The following is a 20,621-nucleotide window of genomic DNA, read 5'->3' as shown; positions in this document are numbered from 1 at the left end:
TCAGTCATCAGGACCTTTCTGGATCCTTTCTCGACCTCACTGGTACTCTCACCGAAACAGACTGCTCTGGTCAACATCATGGTTAACGGGAAAAATCCATATCACAGTCTCTTGGGGCAAGTCCATCTTACAGGAGGAGAAAAGAAGAAATTTGTAAATGGGGTATAAGAAAATCAGTTTGAGGGGGAGAGAACTCGTTACGATAATAAGTTCTCTCGTCTTGTTGTTCTTCTTGTTCTGCTGTCCTCTCAAAGGTGTTGTCTCTCAGTCTTCAAAAACGATCATTCTGGTGATGCAATATTCCTTCCTAACCGACGATCTTTCTGTAAGGAGCAAAAATCTGGCATTACCATTGGTCCAACTGAGGGGTGACATAGCATCTTTAAACCATGGAAACATGAGTGAGAAGAGAGAGAAAATAAAAAAAAACAAAAGAGATAGAGAACAATTCATGTGCATATATACATTACATAACTCGACAATAACCATCAATAAGAAAAGAGAAACAAAGCATTTTTAAACATTGTAAGAAAACATTGTTAGCATTAGAAAAACATTGTCAGACTTATTAGGCTGTCATATCTATGTGTCTACTGGTCTCCTTGAGCAGTCCCTCCCCACCAGCACCTGCATTACTCCACTGTCTGTATCTGGCCAGAAATACATTGTGGCGGAGGTCATGCTGGGGTTTGGTAGACTTCTGCAAGGACCAAGTGGGTATGCAATGTGTGAATTCTTACCACTACTAGTCAGAGATGGGGATAGAGAGAGGGAGAGAAAAACATTTTTCACAAATACATTTACAACTTTTCACCTGGTCATTCCTGTGTCTTTAGTGAATGACCTCCCACTTCATTAACCGTTACTTCAGGCTTGCCTCCATTCCTAATAATCACCTTTCCTGCCTATGTGATCCTTGATTATAATGGTGTGTATTGTAATTTTGCTCATTTTCATGTCTAGGGGGTCTAACTTTATGTGGGTTATTACAGTTACTGGCATAATGCCCTTCTCTTTTGCACAGATCACAAATCCTTAAGTTCCTCCATGTGCCAATGGCCTGGGGTTTTGGTTGATTTGATGCCTCCTCAAACGCTTGGATGCTCATCACCATCAACCGCTTTCCCTGTACCTACCTGATTCCTTGGATACCATGATTATGTCGTTGTCTAGGGAGTTGATATACCTTCTGTGAATCTTTGATCATACAGTTAGATCTTTCCTAGGATCTGGGTAATCAGACATGATTGATCTCAATTCTGTCCGGGACCAGGGATGGCGCATTGCACTGTCCTTGACGGGAATGGTTCCCTGATCGTCAGTCTTCCCATTGGGGACTGTGATCACCCTGACAGGACTAAACTCAATTACATCACCTTGTTTTGGTCTTATAATATGGGGTACATTTGTTTGTGCGTGATATAAAACATTGTACGTACCTGTGGACACGACCTCACCTGACCCTCCGTTAGGGGGTTTGATTATTGCCTTTACCAATTTGGTCGTGTCCACCTGGATGTCTTGTAGGATGGCTTCTGGAAGAGGTGCCGACATCGTTCTGGGCTCACTTTCTTGTTTGTATTCCTGAGGGAGGTTTGACATGGGGTGCAGCTTGCACAGGTTAATAGTTGTACATTCAACAGTATTACAATAATCATTGTTACATTTATTACACTTATTCTTATAATCTATATTACAGTTGCTAAGAGCGTTTTTATTGTTCACCCTTGTGTCTTTCTCTCCGCAATCAACTCCTCTCCTGCTGCCATGTCTCTCCCCTCAAGATAAGAGTCAGAAAAGTCAATAGACTCTTTTTGTAATTCACTTTCCTGTTGCCATAACTGTAAATATTCATAATGTTTATTTTGTCTCTTCGTTGGTTCAATGAGACTTATCCTCCTCCTTAAATTTTGTAACACTACTGGACTGAAGCTACCTATTCTTGGGAATTTGTCCCTGTCTTGTACAGTCATTCTCTCCCATTCATCACATAAAACCTCTGTGTGACTACCGTATTTTTCACACATTACATATCGTGCCGACCCAACTGGTCGGTTCTCTGAATCAACCCGAACCGAGGTTGATCGCCCCCTACCTGAACAAATGGCCCCCATAATCTGCAGGCGTTGCTTATTCCTCCTTGGATCTTTATCTCAAGGTTTTCAGCGAACCCTTACAAACAAACCAAGATGTCCTTGGGCAGGCCGGCGGTGGTGGTTTATCAAGTACCCCACTTACTTCTCGCCCACGTTGGCCTGTGCTGCAATCACTGTATCCAGAGCTGCGGTACCCAACCCAGGGCCCCTGTGAACCTTTATTTACTGGGGCGCGTTCCCCAGCAAGTATCGGTTGTTGGATAGTTCCTGAGTGACCAGCGAACTTCCCTTCCAAAAATAAAAAATTACACAAATCACGTCAGAATGTACAAATAGCGTTTGTGACCACTTTACTCTAATGGTATTAGGTCAGATTACTAACTACTGCACACAATTACGTGCGGTCCAATCGTTCAGTACACGAGCACTACTTGTCATGTACTGAAAGATCAATGGAATCGATGTTTCCGGCCGCGATTCCTTCAGCAAGAGCTTGTATGGCCTATATGGGTTCTGCACCAACACCCCAGGCGTTGTGCCACTGGACTTTTATAGCGGACCTCTTTGTCTATTTTACCTGTTACCTTATGACCTCCTGGTCTGTTACCTTATGACCTCCTGGTCTGTTACCTTATGACCTCCTGGTCTGTTACCTTATGACCTCCTGGTCTGTTACCTTATGACCTCCTGGTCTTGTTACCTTACGGTCCGCTATACTCTAATGCTCAAATATTATTTAACCAGGGATGCCTCCCTAGCCACCGTATATGTCACTTACACGTATGTCCCTTGACGAGTACCCGGCTTTCCTTTTGGTTCCACCTTACAGTTATATAAACTTTTGTATACAAAACACACTCACTCAACACATGTACACTTTTGTTTCTATGTCTATTTCTGCGCAGAAATTGTCTTTAGGCCAAAAGTGTTACCAATTAGGAGCAGGATCTGTTAAACTAAATTTCAGATTTTCCAAAAATAGATTTGCGTTATTTACCGCTTCGCGTTATCTACCGCTGTGCGTTAATTATCGCCTTTGCGTTACTTCACTTTATCACAACTTGAGCTACGTGGGCGTAACCGGACGCTACGTTGCGTAATGTACACTGCGTGCGTCTGCCTTTTGGATTGCGTACGCTAGTCTTTGTTAGCGACACGTGTACGCAATGCAAAGGATCCACCGTAACACAATATATTTTTATCAATGTAAATGATCCCTGATCATCTACCGCAATCCACACTGACTGCCTTGTATCTCAGACAAACCGTGTGTTGTTCTATACTTTAACTATTACCTCTACTATGAAATAACAGCAAATCTCTTTTTAGCACTTTCTATCAACTATAAAATTGGCAAACAGGAATAGTGATATACGAAAATGAAACAGAAATGCAGATATATGCGTGCGTACGCAAGACAAAAGAAAAATAAACAGTTTTAAAAAGACACAAGCGTTTTGTTCTTACTTCCGGTTACCGGGTTCCTTCAGCACTCTTTATCTAAGCGAAGCAGACGCTTATCCCGCCAGCACTATGAGACAATCTCCCACCCTTTGCTGGGGGATAATGTCTGCTGATCTACCTAGTGCAGATGTGAGAAGTATAGGACGAGTTCCCAATTGACAATGCCAAATTCCCTTGTCGTATAAACAACCCTTTATGAAGCTAAGAACACTGTACGCTGTTTGCTTAAGAAATACCGTATGGGTACGCTATCTGCGTAACGATCGCTAAGCCGTAGGCGAGACGCTCAAGCGTCACGTTCGCTCACGGCCCAGTGATCACAGGACACGTTATTGGTTATGTCTAGGGGAATGATTCGCTGTAGCGTAGCCTACGCTCGAGACCACGAGGAGGTCACCAGCGATGCAGACGCTCACAACACTATACCTTTATGTTAAAACCTTATACCAATGAAATACACTGAATACCTTAATGTGAGTACAGGGTGTAAGTGCAACCTTGTGTAACCTGACTAACTACAAAGCTGCTTGAGCGTCACCGACGCTCAAGTGAACACTTAACACTATAGAAAATACACAGATACTGGTTTAGGTTCCAAAGCCTATTAACTGTATTATATCTAATATACTTGTAAAAGGGGATAACAGTACAAATGATACACTACAGTATAACATAAACCACCTAACCAGATAACTATACAGGAAACACACTACAATACAATACAGTTAAGTTTAAGGAGAAATAAGAGAAGATGAGAAGACAAGAGAGAGAGAGAGAGAGATTTGAGAGAGATTGGCTCACAATAACATTAAAAGACAATATGGTTGCAGCGAAGCTTACACATGTGAGGAACAATCGCTGCGCAGTTAATCAATGCTGAGAATCTTTGTTTAGAAAGTACTTGAGCTTACCCATGCTGCCTGTCCCTATATACACAACACCCAGCTACACAATCGTCCCTACAATGCCGCATGGGGCAGAAGCTAGACTCCATTTTATTCCAAAATGTCCAAGCCTCAAAACAATGCATATGTTCTGATTTTACAATTCCAAACAATCTAAATCACCTTTCACAATTTCAAGCAAACACAGTATCTCTATAACCAGAGCATATGAGTTATCACAAGACCAGACCACCAGGTACTCACAAGTATCAGCCTGCCATTGCTACCAGCACATATTCAAAAGTACTGCATGGTGGTATTTATGATTAACAAGATCCCAGCTACCATCACAGATTCCACAGGGCACCAACACTAACACCCAACAATCATCACAGCCAAGTTACAATATCCTATTTAAACCAGAAAGCAATATGTCTATATTTCCTTCTATAGCCATGTGATTCTATACTTAGCCTTTGGGAAGGAATTCTGTCCTGGGGATGTAGCCGCCATGCTGCTTGATGCTAGCTTAGTTCTGAGTGTCAGTCAGCCCTGTGATCTCCAGTGGGTATATCATACCTGCATTCCAGCTGTGGGGGGGTGTCAACCACAGGAAGTGTGTGTCCCTCCCAGCATGTCAGCCAGCTGCATCAGTGGCCTTGGTTATGTAACACAATGGGTGATGACCAACACATTCCTGTCTAGTGAGAAGCTATTGTTTGGCGAATACAAAACAGAATCCTGTCTGGGTTTTGTTCTATATTCATGATGTCCACTTTCAGTTGAGACTGACATCTCAGCCCTCATTCTCCTGTATACAAATCCAGCCCCATTTGTAAACACAGGTGTTGGCCCTCCTTATTGAGTCTCAAAAGCTCAGTGTAATTAAAGGCTATTGTACTCCGTCTGCGGGAAAGATACTGATTTGGAGTACAATTGATCTTCAATTACTATTCCTGTGTTTACCTTATGCATGTGTAGATATGAGGCCCTCTTAACATGCAAACTATTGTTTGGGGGATCTCTGAGGTCAAAGAGACATTTGAGACCTACTGATGCCTGTCTCCAACTGTTCAGATGCATGACTAAGTAAGAACAAATAATAATAAATAAATGGACATAACTTCTTATGTCCATAACTATTCGCACGAGCAATTAATACGCTCCAAACCAACACCGGAATATTGCTAATTAAATACTCTTCCGATGGGTACCAAACACTGCTGTATGATTCCTGTTAGACCCTTCGTACGATGCAAAGAGGGACTCCTCAGCTCAGGGACATTCTATTTTAACCAAACTTTCAGAATCTATCAAAGGGACCATGATCTATAAACTACATTAATTGTGAACAGTTGCAACGAATGGGTCGCACGCTACGACTACGTAAACTCTACCGTAAATACGCATACCGCGCCTGCGAGTGCACGCTATTGCGGGTATGCGCCTCCACGGGAGAGCGCACGCATGCGCAGCACGGACCAGTGTGCGGTGCAAATATGGCAACGTGCATAGAGACATTTTTTCTGACTTCGACAAGGGGAATGCATGATTGTCACATCACAATTCCCATGTCATCTCTGGCAGCCAGAACTATGAAACGCGTGATAACATGGCAGTGTGTGAGGATTACAGAGCCAGCTCATGTGACCTAGCTGGAGGGCATAGTGCAGGTGTCTGCGTGCTGCATCCTGGGATTACGGAGCCACATAGTGACCTAGCTGCAGAGCATAGTGCAGGTGTCTGCGTGCTGCATCCTGGGATTATGGAGCCACATAGTCACCTAGCTGCAGAGCATAGTGCAGGTGTCTGCGTGCTGCATCCTGGGATTACGGAGCCAAATAGTGACCTAGCTGCGGAGCATAGTGCAGGTGTTTGCGTGCTGACTAGATTACTTAGAATTTAAGCATTATCGCTCCGTGTGTACCCCCTACAGCGATAGCCAATCTAGCAGGTCGCTCACTTCACCCGCTGGGTGAAATGAGGCCCCCCCCCCCCCCCCCCGTCTTCCCCCGCACGCTCAGCACACATCGTGCTGTGCTGAGTGTGGGGGGTGGAGAGATGTGTGCTGAGCGGTTCGCCCAGCACACATCTCTTCCACATCGGTCCGTCTATATGGGCTTTTACAGAGCCAGGTAGTGACCAAGCTGCGGAGCATAGTGTAGGTGTGCTGCATCCAGGGATTACGGAGACAGTAGTGACCTAGATGTGGAGCATAGTGCAGGTGTAGGCGTGCTGCATCCAGGGATTACGGAACCAGGTAGTGACCTAGCTGCGGAGCATAGTGCAGGTGTAGGCGTGCTGCATCCTGGGATTACGGAGCCAGGTAGTGACCTAGCTGCGGAGCATAGTGCAGGTGTCTGCATGCTGCATCCTGGGGTTACAGAGAGGGGTAGTACCTAGCTGCGAGCATAGTGCAGGTGTCTGCGTGCTGCTTCCTGGCTCTCACCTGGAAAACTGTGCAGGTAAAATCGCCCCCGGGGCGGGTGTAGGGCCACACCTTGGGATGGCTTCCCTGCAGACACACCCCACTAACACATTGCTTTATGTCTAAGGCTTCCCCTGTGCTTTCATCCATGCTGTTATGTCACCAGGGAGACTTGCTAGTTGCTACGCTCTCTTGAGTTGATCATAGGTCTGAGTGTCCTCCCAGGGCAATGACATAAAACTTTATGAAGGTATAGGTTACTGGAATGACCCAAGAGATGGCAGGCGGGAAAGGCCAAACCATGAGGTCAGGACAAACAAGTAAAGTCGTCTGACTGTAGTAACCTCATGTCCTGCAGTAAAGTGAGGATCATAGCTAGAGAGAGAGTACTGGCTCGGGATAGACTTATACTGGCGTGAGTAATGTAAATGTGGTATATATTCTTTATAACAATAAAGTTAAAGGGGCAGACTAAAAGGGCCAAGTGGTTCTTATCTGCTGTCACATTCTATGTTTCTATAACGTTGTTCTCTTCACAGGTTTCACCTGCAGATCCCTCTCCATATCGTCTGCCATGCACTGTAAGTCACACTGTAACCCTCCCTTCTGTATCTGGGGAAGAAGAGCTAGCAATCTCTTCTAACAACCTGCCTGTTGTGTCATTCCAGCAAGGACCCACGTCAACTATGAGGTCAAAAAAGACGTTGCCGTTGTCCGATTTAACACCCCAAATTCTAAGGTATGGTTTGTGCTCTTCTAGCTGTACATTGGGGTTGTCCTTCCCCGGATTCTGCAGAGACCTTATAAATCATGCTTGTATGTATAGTCACGTGTTCTCTGCTGTAAGGAATCAGAGGTGTTCTGAGACCATATAAAAGGACTTGACAGACAGTTCTCTCATACTGTTCTTAATGATTAGCGGTATTTGGTACAATAGTCCTGATTATAACACGGTTTCCCTAGTGGGCGATAACGTGATGACCTCAGAACTGGCTGGCTATACAGATACTGGTTGCTGGATGTAATACACAGTGCCGTGTACATAAATGTCTCCTCCGTCCACGCTGCAGGTGAACACACTGTCCAGGCAGCTACAGAGCGAATTCAGCGACGTCATGGACGAAGTCTGGGCCAACGATGCCGTGCAAAGCGCCGTCCTGATCTCCGCCAAACCCGGCTGCTTCATCGCTGGAGCCGACATCAAGTGAGACGGCTGCTCGCGTGTTCTTATGTTTGTGGCGGGATCCGGTCTGAAAATCGACAGTGTTTAGGTCGACCACTATAGGTCGACAGTCACTAGGTCGACATGGATGGAAGGTCGACAGGGTTTCTAGGTCGACATGTGCTAGGTCGACAGGTCTAAAGGTCGACATGAGATTTTCACCTTTTTTTTTTTTCCTTTTTTTGAATTTTTTCATACTTAACGATCCACGTGGACTACGATTGGAACGGTAAAGTGTGCCGAGCGAAGCGGTAGCGGAGTGAAGGCACCATGCCCGAAGCTCGCTCGCCATGCGAGGGGACGCGGTGCACTAATTTGGGATCCCGGTCACTCTACGAAAAAAACCTCATGTCGACCTTTAGACCTTTCGACCTAGCACATGTCGACCTAGAAACCCTGTCGTCCTTCCATCCATGTCGACCTAGTGACTGTCGACCTATAGTGGTCGACCTAAACATTGTCGACCTAGACACTGTCGATTTGATGAACCACACCCGTTTGTGGCATGTGTCGTCTAAGCACTCGATCATAAAGTAGTCTGTCCACCAATGCTGAGAAGATAGTGGTAATAAGCAAGGAAGGGGGGTCTGTCCTCCCTGTACCATGTAATGCGATTTTTGCGCTCAGTCTGCGCGTCTAGATTAGGAAGTGGTGACTGTTTATCCCCTCGGTCTCTGACCTAGTGTCTGTTCCTTCCAGCATGATCGAGGCGTGTAAGAGCGCACAGGAGGTCACCGAGCTGTCTGAAGCTGGCCAGAAAATGTTTGCAAAACTTGAAAAGTCCCCAAAACCCATCGTAGCTGCCATCAATGGCTCCTGCCTGGGAGGAGGCCTGGAGGTACGTACGTCTCCTGAGCACTAGGGGGCAGCAGTCTTATCTGTATTCGTTCTTTGCTTGGCGCAGCGTGTGAAGTCATCATGCGCATTGTGCCGTCGTTTACCGTATTATTGGCTCATGGTTTTGCTGGTCTCCTAGGTGGCCATTTCCTGCCAGTATAGAGTGGCTACAAAGGACAAGAAGACCGTTCTAGGGACCCCTGAGGTTCTGCTTGGCCTGTTTCCTGGTGCTGGAGGGACGCAGAGGCTCCCCAAGATGGTGAGTGACTAGCACCCTCCCATCACAGTTCTCCCCTATCTATCCTATAGAGCTACTATGATAATAAGGCTGGGGCTGTGTGCACAGGAGTGTTGGGTGGATGTGTTGATGATGACGCTTCTGTTTGTCCCTGTAGTTGGGTCTTCCAGCTGCCTTCGACATGATGCTGACCGGGAGGAACATCCGCGCTGACAAAGCCAAGAAGATGGGATTGGTAGACCAGCTCGTAGATCCCCTGGGTGAGATTACAGAGCTTTGAGGGGGAGGGTAAAATCCTTGACAGATATAGTCTGTAATCAGGTATAAAGAGAGAGATTACAGGGCTTTGTGTTCTATGAATAAAGGTCCCGGTTCTCAGGAGGGGCTACAAGATGTAGACGCAGCTTCCACTCGCTGAGTCAGATATTTAATTCATTGCTGAGACTTTAGGTGTGTACACACTGTGAGATCCTTGCCCTACGTTGACTATGCGATTGCCCTTGAACTTCCCCAGAGCCCAGATGACACAGATAATCAAAATCTGTACTATCTGTGCTTGAGATTTCATCTATGTATGATTTTGACTAAGTGGCAATTTTGAGCATACTTTGTACTAGATAGACTGTGCAGGCAAGTTAATCTCGACTATCTAGCCTTACGTTACCGACCCCACGGGAGAGCGCATCGGGATTGAATCGGTATCGCAAGCTGCTGAACACCTTGCGATTTCCACTTTCCACTAACTTTTTTTCTTGCGATTTTGACTAGATAGTCAAAATGGAAATGAGAAATCTCACCGTGCGTATACACCATAAGAAGTGACGCAGAAAACGCAAATATTGATTCCATTAGAATAAAACAAATGTTTTGTCGGGAACGCCAGCTGCCAGTGGTGGCATTTCACACGTTGTTATCCGAGTGATATTAGTACGCTCCTCCTGATATGAGGCCATCACAGCCATGGAACCTGCTACCAGTTGTGCAACTTATATCCACCTCCACCATCTATATCTGACAGGTCCCGGCCTGAGCAGTCCTGAGGAGAGGACCATGCAGTACCTGGAAGAGATGGCCGTAGACTACGCCAGGGGAATCGTCAACAAAACCGTCTCGCTGAAGAAGCAGAAAGGGCTGGTAGCGAGTAAGTCGCCCAATGACAGTCTTCTGTAACTGGGAGATATCTGATAATGAGCCGGCAGACCTTATGCTGAGTCTCCACTGATACACGGTGTAAATCGTTTTGTATAAGTGTTTTTATCCGTGTATAAGTCCGTCAAAACCTTTTGGGCAGTGAGCTTTTATTTCTCCTTCATCCACTAGGGGCCACTGGAGTGTAGTTACAATGGGGAGATAGTAGGTGGTATTGGTAGCTGGCACTTTAAAAATTCTCACACTGTGGCTAGCTCCTCCCCTACTATCTCCCCTCCAAGCCAGTCTTAGTTTAGTGCCCGAGGTAGCTGGTTCACTTGGGTTTAGCTGAAGAATTTTCTTCTTTTTTCTTTATTATTTTATTTTTCTTACACACACTCACAGACTGGCAGCTCTGCCACTGCCAGTCTGCACCGTGGGAGCTGCCGGCGGGGTCCCATCGCAGCTGCGTGCGGCTAGGGATGGGCCCCGGCTGAGGGAGACACTGAGCTCTCCTGAGTTGGCGGACACCGCTGCGTGCGGCGCGTGTCGCGGCCACTCCATCCAGCAGAAGATTCCGGCAGCGGTGAGTATCAAAAATGGTCGGACACCGCTGCGTGCGGCGTGTGTCGGGACCACTACATCAGAAGATTCCGGCCGGACACCGCTGCGTGCGGCGCGTGTCAGGGCCACGCCATCAAAAGGACGGTGAGTACAATCTCCCCCCCCCTCCAGACTGATGTGTGATTTTACACTTAAATGTGATGGTTTTTTACTGTGTGTGTCCTGTATAACAACCAGTGTTTGAATAGAGCAGAGGGGCGGAGCTAAGTCCCGCTCCGTCCGGCGGGCTCAGAATCAGCTGCATACAGGTGGCCGGGGGGGGTTACACACCGCTCCCCGGCCACAGCATATATGACAATATACATTCTCCCCGGCAGGGCCGGGGGTTATATTTGCCCGCAAGGCGGCCGGGGGATACCTTTGCACGAGGCAGGGGGGGCGGAGCTAACTCCCGCTCTGTACGGCGGGCTCTCTCCGCTCCCCGCGCCGCTGCAGCACGCCGCTCCAGTGTGTGTCTCACACTGAAGACCCATTCCTCTCCTGGCTGTGCAGGGAGGATTTCTTTACAGATAACCCGCTTTACTCAGCGGGCTCCCAGGTCTCCCTGTCGCTAGGCAACAGACCCTGTCTCTGGGGTTTTTAACTTTTCGATACTTCAGGCTGCTGAAATATTGCTACATTCCTCCTGCAGTAGAGTCCTCTACCCAGCATTTCCCTACTTGCAAATCAGGGAACCTGCTCTATTACAGTAGCTGGGACTCAGCTCAATAATAATTAAAAGAATCTACTGTGCAGTATTTATTTACCTACGGTGTGTGTGTGTGTGTGTGTGTGTGTGTGTGTGTGTATATATACATATATAGTTATGTTTGTGCATGTATATATATAGATATAGATATTTAAGTGCGTGTAGGTATGTATATAGATATATCCATAAAATACCAGATATAGGGGATAAAACAAAACTTCCGCAATGTTTTCTAATAACATCTTGCACATAACATTTTCCCCCATCTTTCTCACAGGCTGGTCACCATTTTGAAAAGCCAGCGGAACCTCAGAGAAACATCTGGTGCACCTTAATTAGCGGTACACTAAATACAGGGCGGGGTGTTGCCTTCCCTTTATTATTCCTTGGTGTCACTAGTTACTAATGCTATTTGTAATTGGGGAATGTGTGTAAAGCATCAGACAAATAGCGCTGCGGCTCAGTACGCTAGTAGCGGGTATCTGAACAGGGGTTTTAATCCAAACAAAACTTTAAGGAGAACTCCTATAGCCTAGGGCTAAGACTCCTGTCCCACAGCGCAGCGTTACTGGTTCAGGTCTCCGCTGCTCCAGAAAGTTTATTTTAATCGTATCGGTCACTACACATTATAGTGCAGACCTTACGTAGGGCTCTGTTTCTTTAACCCACCTTTTCTCCTTTCGTTTGTCTCTCCTGGGATAGTCGAAGAATTCCCTCTTAGGTGTGAAGTATGCGGCGGAGCCATCTGCTTCGCCCTCCACGCACCTGCACACCCCTGTTTGATCAATGATGCAGGTAATGTCACTATTATCCAGACAATAGCTCATCAGGTAAGCCCTTGGACTTTGGTTTCCAAGGTCACAGGATCAAATCACAGCGGGACCAAACACACCTTTCCAAAAAGAAACTTTGCTAACATTCCATGCATTACTGATGTCTGTTTTCTGTGGATCTGAACCAGTGTCTCAGAATATACAGGTACATAATACAGCAGTTCATCTGATACTGCAGGTAAAGGAGGAGGACACGTCAAGTCCATCAGGGTTCCACGCCATTGACGAAAATGACAGCGACTGGTCCAGTTTCGGATGAGCTGGGCAGGCTCCGGTAGGCGGCCGACACACAATATCAGGTATCAAACAAGGTTTGTTTTCCTATCTTTTCCCCGCAGATGGCAGGAGATGGTATCAGAACCTCTCTAGGGTATACACCTCGGTGTATCGCCGGTCCATCAAGCCGCCGTTTTCCTGAGGCAACCTTGCTCAGGGATCCATCGACATATGCGGCAGCATGGTTCTACCGTGTCCGGAGCAGGTAGGTTGGGGAACAATTGTCCTCTAGGTTACAGGATGCTTCGCATCAGGATCAATTGATACTTTGGTACAGGTCAGAATCACGATTCTGCTTTATGTTCCTTGGAGGTCTCCACGTCTACAGACTCGGACCCTGCATCTTCGCTTGGGCTGTCTTAACCCGACGACCTCTGGGGCTGCGACAGTGACAGGTAAACATGAAATCCTACGGGGCAGATGGTTCTGGGGAAGGAACTTTCTGCAGGATTTCTTGAACCAATGGAGGTAGGTCCACTTTGATTTCTCCTACTACTGCCCCAGCTCCAAGACAGACCTTTACTGGTCTTCCCTTTAGATTTTTCCGTGCCCTTTCAGGCTTTTGACTCCACACGGGTGATATCTTCGTCGCCAGGGGTTCTCAGGGTAAAAAGGCTGAAGCAGAGGTTCAACATCCTCGGTCCAGTCTGATTTTATGTCATCCTATACACCCATTACACAGACTTTTCTACCACCTGCAGGGTCCCAGGGTAGGCGCAGGTCGATGGGAGAAGGCTTGGGCGGTTACAACCGTCTCAGGAGTCCCTCGGCATGGGTCGGCTGATTTACGATGACAAGAGTCATACTGCAGGCTGCGCTCCATAGGTTTCTAACCGCAAAGGGTGTTGATCCCTGTTTTTTCACATATCATTTGAATTAGGACAGTTCTCAGGCCTTTGTTTTCTTTTCACGTTCCGAAGCCAAGTGGCTCGGACAGGCTTATTCTGGCCTTACAATCCTTTTAGTCTGTGATTGCTAGTTTAAACAAGAAAGGGAGTTTTACGTGTCCCTTGTCTCCAGAGATGCCTGTTTACTGATTTCCGTTGGACAGGCTTTTCTCAGATTCCCCCTTAACAGGATTCTCATTTTCACTGTAAGTCCTTTACTCTTCTCTCTTCCGCTCCCACAGAGTTTAGGAAGATCACAGAATAACTCTTTTTCAAGGGCAGTGGGTGACGTTGGTTCCCTAATGGGACAATTTACTGCTACTATCCCACTCTGTACATTAGGTGGCTTCTGAATATCCGGAGGATCCACGAGCTTCTGATTCGACACAGATCCAATTTATGCTCCGCATAGACGTTTCTCAACACGGTCCGTCAGAGGATTTTTCATTCCTCGGCACCAGAGACTCTATTTCTTCAGTCAAGTTGCGACGCAATGAGTGGTCGCCTCCATTTCTCTCGGAGCGGGGGACAACAATCTTGTTTCCAGATCAAGCCACCAGGTCAGACTCCTGGGTGAGGGAACATGCCCCGGAGTTTTGTCAGCTGGTCCGCTGTGGGCGGAGATTTCGGATCGACCTCAGGGCGTTCTGACTGACTCTTTAACCCTTTATTACTCTCGGACGGCAGTAGCCGTGGAGGCCCTCAGGGCTCCGGGGAGTTTTCTGGTTATTCTATCCTGCCTCCTTTTCTATTTCTACTTCATGTTCAGTAACACAGGAGGGGATTATGCGTGCTAGTCCTCTCGGTGGCGCTGGTTGGGCCACGCATGACTTGAAGATACAGATACGCCTGTTGTCAGTAGAGGAGCCTTGGCTCCTACCTCGACTGGACTGTCTACTTCAACAGGCTCCTTTTTTCTCCTTGTTCAATTTTACACTGGTTTCGGTTACCCGTGTGACTGTTCACGAGACCTCAGAAGGGAGGAGTTCCCTAGTTCGGTTAGGCCTACAGGGCTCCGATTTCAGAAGTCTATTACCTCTTCTCGCTTTTGCCACTTTGGGAAAACTTTATGGGACATAATGAAGATAAAAGGGGTTTTTCCCCCTTCTTCCAGTTACCATTCATCTTTGGTTTCTCTGGGAGGTTTTTTGCTCCGCTGCGCTTCAAACCACACTGACCGGAATTTTAGGTCTCTGCCTTTTTCGCTTTTCTTCCAAATGATATTAGCCTAGCGGCCGTAAGTTCGGCCTCTTGTTCAGGGAGTACTCTATTGGCAACTCCCCGGGCTGTGCTTCGGCCTCAGCGGTCGTTTCTTCCAGAGGGGATGTCCATTTTTCATATAAATCTGACACTAGTGGTTGTCAATCCTCTCTGAATGTTGTCAGGGCTCGTCAACTCTCTCTACAGAGGTCTCGGGCTATTCGATGAAGTGTTTTTCTTCTTTGCTCTGGACGATGCTCCCGTACTAAATAGCCGGGGTCCCAGCATATGCTGGACAGTTGGATACATCTGATCATCAGACAGTCTTCTTGGCGGTTACTAGGGAGCCTCCGTTTTCCATTTCAGCGCGCTTTACGCGCATTGTAAGACCTTCGTGGGCAGCCGCCCGCGGGGTCTCCATGAATATTTTGTCGGGCGGCTACTTGGTCAAACCGACATTCGTTTTGTCAAATTCTACAAGTTTGACACTTTTACGGCCTCTGCATCACTGTTTGGCCGAGCAGTTTTTACAGGACTCTCAGCGCTTTCCCACCCGTTTTTTGGGAGCTCTGGGACGTCCCCATTGTAACTACACTCCAGTGGCCCCTAGTGGATGAAGGAGAAATCAGGATTTTGGTACTTACCGATAAATCCCTTTCTCCGATTCCACAGGGGCCACTGGACGCCCGCCCAGCGCTGTTTCTCCTGATTTTTGTTTGATTAACGATTGCAGATCACCATATGACTGCTTGTTGGGTTCAGGCTAGCCTGGTTTTTGTCAGGTTCTGTTCCAGGTTTAGTTTGTGTTCGCCTGGTTTACAGGGCGTCTCTAACCTCCTCTACCTTACGGTTTGTTTATTACAGCTCTCCTCGGGCACAGTTTAACGTAGACTGGCTTGGAGGGGAGATAGTAGGGGAGGAGCTAGCCACAGTGTGAGAATTTTTAAAGTGCCAGCTACCAATACCACCTACTATCTCCCCATTGTAACTACACTCCAGTGGCCCCTGTGGAATCGGAGAAAGGGATTTATCGGTAAGTACCAAAATCCTGATATTAGACCAGTGGCCACATATAATTACTTTTTCTTATTGCTCTGGACCTGTGAAATGTTCTAGTCCATTGAATGTAGTTGTGTTAAAGCTTTGAGTTGGCCCCTTGCATTGGTCCTGTGACGGGCCCCTGCTTCTGACCTCCCGGGACGGGCCCCTGACTCATCTCCTGTCTCCCAGAGATCACAGACTATGTCATGTCCATCCCATTCGTAAGGCAGCAAATCTACAAAACCGTGGAAAAGAAAGTGCAGAAGCAGACGAAGGGTCTCTATCCGGCTCCCCTAAAAATCATCGAGGTACGTCTTTTCTCTGGTCTCTGTGGAATTCCACTCAATCCCGTCTTCTATACTTTCAATAAAGATATTGGGGAAAATAATTCCACATACTACATCAGTTCTTAGTGCCCTGGTGCTGTCAGATGATCGTTATGTTGGGTCTGTCTGACCTTGGTTATGGTGGGGGGGGGGGGGGGGTTAGTGATGTTTACCTCTGGTGTACACCCCGCCATGTTCTGGGCTACATTCTAGTACCTCACGAATATTGGAGACTTACAGATGACTTGTTATCCGACAGGTGGTGAAGACGGGTCTGGAGCACGGCCAGGAAGCTGGATATCTAGCAGAGGCCCAGGTAGGGTTACTAGCTCTTTGGTGGCACAGTACCGTATGTTGGCTGTGGTCTGTCTAATGCACCTTACTCTTTCCTGGCAGAAATTCGGAGAACTGGCAATGACCAGTGAATCGAGAGCATTGATTGGCCTGTATCACGGACAAGTGCTGTGCAAAAAGAACAAGTTTGGCACTCCACAGAAAGAAGTCAAGTGAGTGGGTAGCTTAGAAATAATTCAGATTATTCTATTTGTCTGAGGTTTCCTCAAGTACAAGGAGGCAGGGTTACGTCACGCCAAGCAGCTCGCTCAATTATAGGTCAGGGAGGAAGCAGTGTCCCATACAGGAACCTGCCATCCTCCGTGCTGGGGTATATAGTGTCTCCTTAATTGTAGCTGTGTCCTGTACAACCTGTCATCCTCAATGCTGGGGTATAGTGTCTCCCTAATTCTAGCTGTGTCCCGTACAGGAATCTGCCCTCCTCAGTGCTGGGGTATATAGTGTCTCCCTAATTCTAGCTGTGTCCCGTACAGGAACCTGCCCTCCTCAGTGCTGGGGTATATAGCGTCTCCCTAATTCTAGCTGTGTCCCGTACAGGAACCTGCCATCCTCAGTGCTGGGGTATATAGCGTCTCCCTAATTCTAGCTGTGTCCCATACAGGAACCTGCCATCCTCAGTGCTGGGGTATATAGTGTCTCCCTAATTCTAGCTGTGTCCCGTACAGGAACCTGCCATCCTCAGTGCTGGGGTATATAGTGTCTCCCTGATTCTAGCTGTGTCCCGTACAGGAACCTGCTAACCTCAGTGCTGGGATATATAGTGTCTCCCTGATTCTAGCTGTGTCCTGTACAGGAACCTGCATCCTCAGTGCTGGGGTATATAGTGTCTCCCTGATTCTAGCTGTGTCCCGTACAGGAACCTGCCATCCTCAGTGCTGGGGTATATAGTGTCTCCCTAATTCTAGCTGTGTCCTGTATAGGAACCTGCCATCCTCGGTGCTGGGGTATATAGTGTCTCCCTGATTCTAGCTGTGTCCTGTATAGGAACCTGCCCTCCTCAGTGCTGGGGTATATAGTGTCTCCCTGATTCTAGCTGTGTCCCGTACAGGAACCTGCCATCCTCAGTGCTGGGGTATAATAGTGTCTCCCTAATTCTAGCTGTGGCCTGTACAGGAACTTGCCCTCCTCAGTGCTGGGGTATATAGTGTCTCCCTAATTCTAGCTGTGTCCTGTACAGGAACCTGCATCCTCCGTGCTGGGGTATATAGTGTCTCCCTAATTCTAGCTGTGTCCTGTACAGGAACCTGCCCTCCTCAGTGCTGGGGTATAATAGTGTCTCCCTAATTCTAGCTGTGTCCTGTACAGGAACCTGCCCTCCTCAGTGCTGGGGTATATAGTGTCTCCCTAATTCTAGCTGTGTCCTGTACAGAAACCTGCCCTCCTCAGTGCTGGGGTATATAGTGTCTCCCTAATTCTAGCTGTGTCCTGTACAACCTGCCATCCTCGGTGCTGGGGTATATAGTGTCTGCCTGATTCTAGCTGTGTCCCGTACAGGAACCTGCATCCTCAGTGCTGGGGTATATAGTGTCTCCCTAATTCTAGCTGTGTCCTGTACAACCTGCCATCCTCGGTGCTGGGGTATATAGTGTCTCCCTAATTCTAGCTGTGTCCTGTACAGAAACCTGCCCTCCTCAGTGCTGGGGTATATAGTGTCTCCCTAATTCTAGCTGTGTCCTGTACAGGAACCTGCCCTCCTCAGTGCTGGGGTATATAGTGTCTCCCTAATTCTAGCTGTGTCCTGTACAGAAACCTGCCCTCCTCAGTGCTGGGGTATATAGTGTCTCCCTAATTCTAGCTGTGTCCTGTACAGAAACCTGCCCTCCTCAGTGCTGGGGTATATAGTGTCTCCCTAATTCTAGCTGTGTCCTGTACAGGAACCTGCCCTCCTCAGTGCTGGGGTATATAGTGTCTCCCTAATTCTAGCTGTGTGCTGTACAACCTGCCATCCTCGGTGCTGGGGTATATAGTGTCTCCCTAATTCTAGCTGTGTCCTGTACAGAAACCTGCCCTCCTCAGTGCTGGGGTATATAGTGTCTCCCTAATTCTAGCTGTGTCCTGTACAACCTGTCATCCTCAGTGCTGGGGTATATAGTGTCTCCCTGATTCTAGCTGTGTCCCGTACAGGAACCTGCATCCTCAGTGCTGGGGTATATAGTGTCTCCCTAATTCTAGCTGTGGCCTGTACAGGAACTTGCCCTCCTCAGTGCTGGGGTATATAGTGTCTCCCTAATTCTAGCTGTGTCCTGTATAGGAACCTGCCATCCTCGGTGCTGGGGTATATAGTGTCTCCCTGATTTTAGCTGTGTCCCGTACAGGAACCTGCATCCTCAGTGCTGGGGTATATAGTGTCTCCCTAATTCTAGCTGTGTCCTGTACAGGAACTTGCCCTTCTCAGTGCTGGGGTATATAGTGTCTTCCTAATTCTAGCTGTGTCCTGTACAGGAACCTGCCATCCTTAGTGCTGGGGTATATAGTGTCTCCCTAATTCTAGCTGTGTCCTGTACAGAAACCTGCCCTCCTCAGTGCTGGGGTATATAGTGTCTCCCTAATTCTAGCTGTGTCCTGTACAGGAACCTGCCCTCCTCAGTGCTGGGGTATATAGTGTCTCCCTAATTCTAGCTGTGTGCTGTACAACCTGCCATCCTCGGTGCTGGGGTATATAGTGTCTCCCTAATTCTAGCTGTGTCCTGTACAGAAACCTGCCCTCCTCAGTGCTGGGGTATATAGTGTCTCCCTAATTCTAGCTGTGTCCTGTACAACCTGTCATCCTCAGTGCTGGGGTATATAGTGTCTCCCTGATTCTAGCTGTGTCCCGTACAGGAACCTGCATCCTCAGTGCTGGGGTATATAGTGTCTCCCTAATTCTAGCTGTGGCCTGTACAGGAACTTGCCCTCCTCAGTGCTGGGGTATATAGTGTCTCCCTAATTCTAGCTGTGTCCTGTATAGGAACCTGCCATCCTCGGTGCTGGGGTATATAGTGTCTCCCTGATTTTAGCTGTGTCCCGTACAGGAACCTGCATCCTCAGTGCTGGGGTATATAGTGTCTCCCTAATTCTAGCTGTGTCCTGTACAGGAACTTGCCCTTCTCAGTGCTGGGGTATATAGTGTCTTCCTAATTCTAGCTGTGTCCTGTACAGGAACCTGCCATCCTTAGTGCTGGGGTATATAGTGTCTCCCTAATTCTAGCTGTGTCCTGTACAGGAACCTGCCCTCCTCAGTGCTGGGGTATATATTGTCTCCCTAATTCTAGCTGTGTCCTGTACAGGAACCTGCCATCCTCCGTGCTGGGGTATATAGTGTCTCCCTAATTCTAGCTGTGTCCTGTACAGGAACCTGCCATCCTTAGTGCTGGGGTATATAGTGTCTTCCTAATTCTAGCTGTGTCCTATATAGGAACCTGCCCTCCTCAGTGCTGGGGTATATAGTGTCTCCGTAATTCTAGCTGTGTCCTGTACAGGAACCTGCCATCCTCGGTGCTGGGGTATATAGTGTCTTCCTAATTCTAGCTGTGTCCTATATAGGAACCTGCCCTCCTCAGTGCTGGGGTATATAGTGTCTCCCTAATTCTAGCTGTGTCCTGTACAGGAACCTGCCATCCTCGGTGCTAGGGTATATAGTGTCTCCCTAATTCTAGCTGTGTCCCGTACAGGAACCTGCCATCCTCAGTGCTGGGGTATATAGTGTCTCCCTGATTCTAGCTGTGTCCCGTACAGGAACCTGCCATCCTCGGTGCTGGGGTATATAGTGTCTCCCTAATTCTAGCTGTGTCCCATACAGGAACCTGCCATCCTCAGTGCTGGGGTATATAGTGTCTCCCTAATTCTAGCTGTGTCCCGTACAGGAACCTGCCATCCTCAGTGCTGGGGTATATAGTGTCTCCCTAATTCTAGCTGTGTCCCGTACAGGAACCTGCCATCCTCAGTGCTGGGGTATATAGTGTCTCCCTAATTCTAGCTGTGTCCCGTACAGGAACCTGCCATCCTCAGTGCTGGGGTATATAGTGTCTCCCTAATTCTAGCTGTGTCCCATACAGGAACCTGCTATCCTCAGTGCTGGGGTATATAGTGTTTCCCTAATTCTAGCGGTGTCCCGTA

At 47.7% G+C, this 20,621-nt stretch overlaps 1 protein-coding gene across 1 annotated transcript in view; it reads left to right on the top strand.

Annotated features, from left to right (window-relative positions):
* The window catches only part of HADHA (hydroxyacyl-CoA dehydrogenase trifunctional multienzyme complex subunit alpha), a 54,230-nt gene that overhangs the window by 25,892 nt on the left and 7,717 nt on the right, over positions 1-20,621 (top strand). The window contains exons 2-11 of the mRNA XM_063914969.1: positions 7,412-7,453; positions 7,541-7,611; positions 7,943-8,076; positions 8,794-8,932; positions 9,071-9,190; positions 9,327-9,429; positions 10,188-10,310; positions 16,036-16,154; positions 16,432-16,488; positions 16,569-16,678. Of these exons, the coding sequence (XP_063771039.1) occupies positions 7,412-7,453; positions 7,541-7,611; positions 7,943-8,076; positions 8,794-8,932; positions 9,071-9,190; positions 9,327-9,429; positions 10,188-10,310; positions 16,036-16,154; positions 16,432-16,488; positions 16,569-16,678 (1,018 nt within the window). The remainder of the gene's footprint in view (positions 1-7,411; positions 7,454-7,540; positions 7,612-7,942; positions 8,077-8,793; positions 8,933-9,070; positions 9,191-9,326; positions 9,430-10,187; positions 10,311-16,035; positions 16,155-16,431; positions 16,489-16,568; positions 16,679-20,621) is intronic.

The sequence above is a fragment of the Pseudophryne corroboree genome, chromosome 4 (assembly GCF_028390025.1).
Source record: "Pseudophryne corroboree isolate aPseCor3 chromosome 4, aPseCor3.hap2, whole genome shotgun sequence".
NCBI classification, from domain to species: domain Eukaryota; kingdom Metazoa; phylum Chordata; class Amphibia; order Anura; family Myobatrachidae; genus Pseudophryne; species Pseudophryne corroboree.
This window is presented reverse-complemented; position numbering and strand designations above follow the sequence as displayed.